This window comes from Mustela nigripes, chromosome 4, assembly GCF_022355385.1.
Source record: "Mustela nigripes isolate SB6536 chromosome 4, MUSNIG.SB6536, whole genome shotgun sequence".
Lineage (NCBI taxonomy): Eukaryota > Metazoa > Chordata > Mammalia > Carnivora > Mustelidae > Mustela > Mustela nigripes.
This window is the reverse complement of record NC_081560.1, coordinates 89243199-89249198: the sequence shown is the minus strand read 5'-3', so window position 1 is coordinate 89249198 and position 6000 is coordinate 89243199. Positions and strand designations below refer to the sequence as shown.

Here is a 6000-nt window from a genome sequence, read left to right as displayed (position 1 = left end):
TTAAGGTTTTATTTATTTATTTGACAGAGAGACATCACAAGTAGGCAGAGAGGCAGGCAGAGAGAGAGAGAGAGGAGGAAGCAGGCTCCCTGCTGAGCAGAGAGCCCGATGCGGGACTCGATCCCAGGACCCTGAGATCATGACCTGAGCCGAAGGCAGTGGCTTAACCCACTGAGCCACCCAGGTGCCCTGGATAAACATTCTTCTTAAGCATGCTAGACACTTCTACTTTCCATGCTAAAGAGTAAAGGGCACTTCATAATTTAAAAAAAAAAAAGGCAACCTGCCTCACGGGGTGGTGTAAAACGTTATTAGGTCGTGAAGTATAAAAAGGCTGAGAAGAGACTCGATACCACTTTTTCAAGGTTATAAACACTGCTCCACACACCAGTACAGTTATGGGGGAAAGTCAAGATCTTTTTGAGCAACAAGTTGTTGAGACTTACTGAATTGGTTCTTTTCCTTTTCCAACAGTCAGGATTTAGGCGTTTTTGTTCTTCAGCCAAAGCCTTTGCTTCCAACGTATACATCCTTCTCTCTTCATTCTTCATTTTCTTCCACCTGTCGCCGAGGATCACGCTTATGGCTCTGTAAAATAAACATGCATACGATGCTGAAGGCCAGAATTTCTTGTAAGACGCATGTCCAGTGCTGCTACCTCAGAAAGAAATAGTCAAAAGTTAAAAGAAAAAAAGACAAGAATCTTGTCCAACAGAGAGAAGGAAAAAGGTCAAGACTATAGTCATCATTTCCAGTAAAATCCCAGTTCCATGGGCCCATTCATCATAATCTTGGCAGTTAAAGCCTCCTGGAATAGTGCCAGTTCCAGTTGTCAGAGAACATCTAAAGTGGCTACAAATTCAGTGTCCTACAGAGCTTAAAGAAAAAAGTGAAATATTTCAGTGAAATGGTTTAAATTACCACTGGCTCTACCCTGATGTACATCAGTTTTCTCAAAGATGCTTAAAAGAGCAAGGCAGTGTTCGCTATCAGCAGCATCAAGTATTAAGAGCTATTTTTGCTTTCTTTTTGTGCTCATACATAACCCATCAAATAGTTGTGATCAGTTTCATTTATTCCTGTAACCCTAGTGAAAATGTGGAGGCATTAACCATGCGCTCCAGACCATTCCCCACCTAACACAACGCCAACTAAATCCTAGGTGAGTTCCGTACTAGAAAAAATTGGATAAACTCCAAAGGAAAGAAGTCCAACTGAATAAAACACATCAAGATAGAAATCTAAAGCTATTTTCTATTTATATTTGTTAAACTGCTCCTAAAACCAGTGTTTAAATCTCATCCAGAACATGCAGAAACCATGGATGCCATGACACAAAAGGTCACGTATGCTGTGCGAAGTGTATACAAGTGACCTCAGTGCCTGACGTGAAAGCTCAAGTGGGGCGTCCGGGCCTTGGAAGAACAGCAGCGCAGCTCTACTGCTTAGCAAGAAGTCACTGTGCAGTGAATATGGACACGGACAGATGTGTATGTAGTTTTCCCAGTAAGTTGATGCAATTAAACGTACTGCATCTTCCTTTATCAAAATAGAACCCAGTTTTTACAATGGGTTAAAGGTACCACATAACGGTTGACACATTTACCAGTTAAATCAGTAAGAAACGTTAGGTATCAATTCCCAAATCAGAAGTGCATTTGGGGGGCACCTGGGTGGCTCAGTGGGTTAAGGCCTCTGCCTTCAGCTCAGGTCAGGGGATTGAGCCCCGCATTGGGCTCTCTGCTTGGCAGGAAGCCTGCTTCCCTTCCTCTCTCTCTCTGCCTGTCTCTCTGCCTACTTGTGATCTCTATCAAATAAATTTTTTTTAAAAAGTCTTAAAAAAATTAAGAAGTGCATTTGGTTTGAGATATTTTTTTTTTAATGTAAATCCTTAAAAATGTAGCTCATGAGAACAGACTGGTAACTGCCAGAGGCCAGGGGTGGGGTGTGCACGAAATAGGTGAAGGGAGTCAAAAGGTACAAACTTGAGCTGTGCAGTCAGCCAGCCGTGGGGCCGTCAGGTGCGGAACAGCGGCTGCAGTCAGTACCGCTGTGCTGTGCATTTGAAAGGTGCGCAGAGGAGCTCCTAGAAGTTCTCCTTACAAGAGAGATCTGGAACCGTGGGGTGGCGGCTGTAACTAGCCGTCGTATGGCGAGGGTTTCACGACCTCTACAGACGCCGAATGGTGACGCTGATCTGAAACCATGACCACTCCCTGTCCCTCTGTGTAGCAGCTAAGCTCATGAGACGTTCAACCTCGAGTTCAAAACTCAGTTATTTTACGTGGATAATCATTTGGCTTTTCTCAGGATATCAAGGAAAACAGTAGCTTTGATTGTCAGGGAACTGGGGAAACTGGAAGAAGTAATTTAAATACAGGAAGAATTTAGGCTGGTGAGAGAGGGAGTGAGTAGAGAACGCTCACTAAGAGATCAGCTAAGCGTATAAACAGAGAGAGTGGAAAAGACTGGAGTCAATTTTATCCCTGGGTTCTGAGTTTCATCTTTGGCAGTTTATAATGATTTCTACATTTGTCCAAATTGCCACTGCCTGCCCATTCCGTTATGACACAGTTGTAATGACATCCTTGAGATCTGACACAAGAAACTGTTCTAGAAAGATGGAACAGTCAGCTGTTAGAACTGTGACTTCCAATAGGCAAACAACATTTAATATTATTTTAGAAGGCAGATCCTTAGGTAACCCAAATTCTCTCCAGGTATTATAAAATATTTACCCATGACCCTAAAAATTCCAAACTTTTTAAAGTCAACCTAAGAAAATGAATTCAATAATAAAAACTATTGGGGGAGGGGGGGTGCCTGGGTGGCTCAGTCAACTGAGCATCTGCCTTCGGCTCAGGTCGTGGTCCAGCGGTCCTGGGCTGGAGCCCCGCATCGGGCTCCCTGCTCTGCGGGGAGGCGGCTACTGCTTCTCCCTCTGCCCCTCTCTCATGCTAAGTCAAAAAAATCTTTAAATAGTAATAAAAGCTTTTGGAGGACAAGTTTACTTAACTACCCCAGTTCCTGTAAAACTGCACTGAGTGTTAATTATTAGAATCAGAAATACTCTTTTTACCTGTTATCTTTCCCTGGATACATCTGAGTATATTCAACTCTGTATTTTTTGGCAAAAAGCATGAAGGCATTCATTGGTCTTTTGCACTTGTTAGGAGAAGTGGCACTCACAGTCCCTGAGCTGTGGGTTTTGACAGCTTTAGCATACAAGGAATTGGAAGAGAGCTGTGATGATCCTGGTGAGCCACAGTTTTTACTGAGTCCAGATCTTGCAAAGTCTTGACCTCCAGGCCCTCCACAAGACAAAGATGCACGACGCTGACGAGCCATACTACTTAACACATAGACTGCAGAAGAATCCATAGGTGTGAAGTCATAGCTAAAAAAAATTTATTAACATGGTTTTAATTCAGTTTAATTGGTTTGTAAAAACATGATTAAAAAACAAAAACAAAACCCTTAACATCTGATTGGAAACGTAAATGTGTATGTTGCCCAACTCTAACCACCTCACCACTGATAGTTGCTTGTAAGCTGAAAGCTTGTATCTGCACGGACTAAAATTATTATTTTTTAAATCTACAGAGACTACAAAAGTTAAGAAAACTTCAAGCCCCCCACAAGAATGTTATAATCTGCACACTATCCATAGCAAGTACCTCCTCCAGATCCCACACAACCCACTTAATTACTGCTTAAATTCACTTTTTGACCAATTTGATAATCTGATTTCTTGGCCTACAGAAGTCTAAATAAAGCTAGAAAATTCAGATGGAGCAGCAGGCATGTACCAGGCCTGAGACTAGCTGCTAGACAAGGCAAAGTGTGGGGGAAGGACAGTCAAAAGTGGTTGAACACACTGGGGCGCCTGGGTGGCTCAGTCGGTTAAGCTTCTGCCTTCAGCTCCGGTCTCCTGGGATAGAGCCCCACACTGGGCTCTCTGCTCAGCAGGGAGCCTGCCTCCCTCTCTCTCTCTGCCTTGCCTCTCTGCCTACTTGTGATCTCTCTCTGTCAAATAAATAAAATCTTAAAAAATTTTTTTCAAAAAAAGCAGTTGAATACAGCTAAAGGAACTTAAAATTTTGTTTGTTTACATCAAGACAGTCATGTACACATCCATCACCCCTAAAGGCCATCCATCTAGAACACAGTTTAATAACTTAGAAGTGAGAACTTACACTCATCAGGCAGGTTCCGTATTTTGGCAGGTATATTCAGTTTATGTGAGCATGGAAACCAGCTATCCATATTCTCTCATTTTCCCAACAAGCTCACTTAGCGAGTATCCTTAGCCTCTCTTTAAATAAACAGGCCAAGAACGGAACAAGTACTATTTACCCCAAGGCCCCACACTACTAAATCCAGCCCCCAATCGGATCTTTCCACCTCCAAAGCCCTTAGATTTCCTCACCAAAACCACGGTGCTCCGCCTTGCCCCCAGGTGACCTCAAGGTGAACAAATGATAATCAGGTTCACTGAAAATACTACCTCAAAAGTAGAGCTAATGTAGACAAGACAACCTAAAGATTACACCTGTCCAAGATTTTTTTTGTTCCAAATGTGTTAACACCCACTGCTTATACCTCTTCTCTTAATAGAGAACTTTTTATTTCTAGGGTTGCCTGGGTGGTTCAGTCACTAAGTGTCTGCCTTCAGCTCAGAACATGATCCCAGGGTTCTGGGATCGAGACCCGCATCCAGCTCCCTGCTCCGCGGGAAGCCTGCTTCTCCCTCTCCCACTCCCCCTGCTTGTGTTCCCTCTCTGTGTCTCAGTCAAATAAATAAATAAAATTTAAAAAACAACTTTTATTCTAAATCTAGCCCCTACTCTCCCACACTCTTCCTGAAACAGAAATTCTGGGATCTATCACAACAGGTTGATATTAGCTCCAGGAATAGTAAGTATCTGCCTAAAGGTAAAGCAACAGGAGATCACGAATTATTCCAGAGACAGGGTCGGAGCGGGCGCAGCGCGTGAGGCCCACGCCATTCACTGTACACAATAAAAATGACTCCTACCAATTATCAACCACTCCTGTGGGGTTTTTTTAAGGTATCACATGAAATCAACATAAATATGACTCCAAAACCATCTGATCGATGTTTAGCAGTCAGGATTACATTAAGGAAACCATTTTTGCTATCCTCAAGCTCCTCCCATATATAATTGAGAAAAACAGCAAAATTAAAAAAGCATTATAAATGAACCTGACATGGAATTATTCATCTCCACCAAAAAAAGTATGATTACAATGTGAAATACCAAAAAAGATTTAACACAATTCTCAGGCAAGCTCATTAACTACTGAAATATGAAAACTCTACCATCTAGTGGTGCGAATGGAGCCTGCCCTGTTTCCATTATGGATACAACGTCCTTAGCCTGAAATACGTAATCACAGAATTCTGGATTTTGATGTCACAAAAGCATTAAAACGGGACCCAGACTGTCTAAAAGCAAGCCTCAAGGATCCGGACAATCCGGACAGCCCCAGGACAATCCGGACAGCCCCAGCCCGACAGCCGACAGCCGGACAGACAGCCCGGACAGTGGGGGCGCGCCTCACCGCGGGAGCCCCGCCCGCACTCTCCCTGCGGCCTCCATGCAACCCCCTGCGCGCCTGGCCAGCTGTCACTTGAGCAAGGAGATCCCCACAGCAGGAGTAGCTCTGTAAACCGCCAGTCTGAGCCACTCGCGGACTCGTCCCTCCACATGATCATTTCACAGCCGGTTTCACAGGCCGCAGCGAAATTCATCGACCGAGTCCCGCTTCCCCAGCGGAGCAGCGCGAAGCCGCGCAAAGCCGAGGTGCGGGCGCAGGTGGCCTGGCTCCGCAGCTCGGTCACGCGGGCCGCACACAGCCCCGGGGCCCACTCCTCCTCGGACGGGTAGCCAAGAGGCGGGCCCCGTCTTCCCAGACCTTCAGTCCCCATGCCCGGCACATACACCGGGCTCTCGAATATTTGATGACTGAGAAGGT

The 6000-nt window shown here is 44.6% G+C and overlaps 1 protein-coding gene across 2 annotated transcripts in view; it reads right to left on the bottom strand.

Annotated features, from left to right (window-relative positions):
* Positions 1-6000, bottom strand: part of HBP1 (HMG-box transcription factor 1) — a 29556-nt gene that overhangs the window by 2274 nt on the left and 21282 nt on the right. For both annotated transcript variants that reach the window (XM_059397032.1, XM_059397033.1), the window contains exons 9-10: positions 3080-3397; positions 447-588 (exon numbers count right to left, since the gene is read on the bottom strand). In XM_059397032.1, the coding sequence (XP_059253015.1) occupies positions 447-588; positions 3080-3397 (460 nt within the window). The remainder of the gene's footprint in view (positions 1-446; positions 589-3079; positions 3398-6000) is intronic.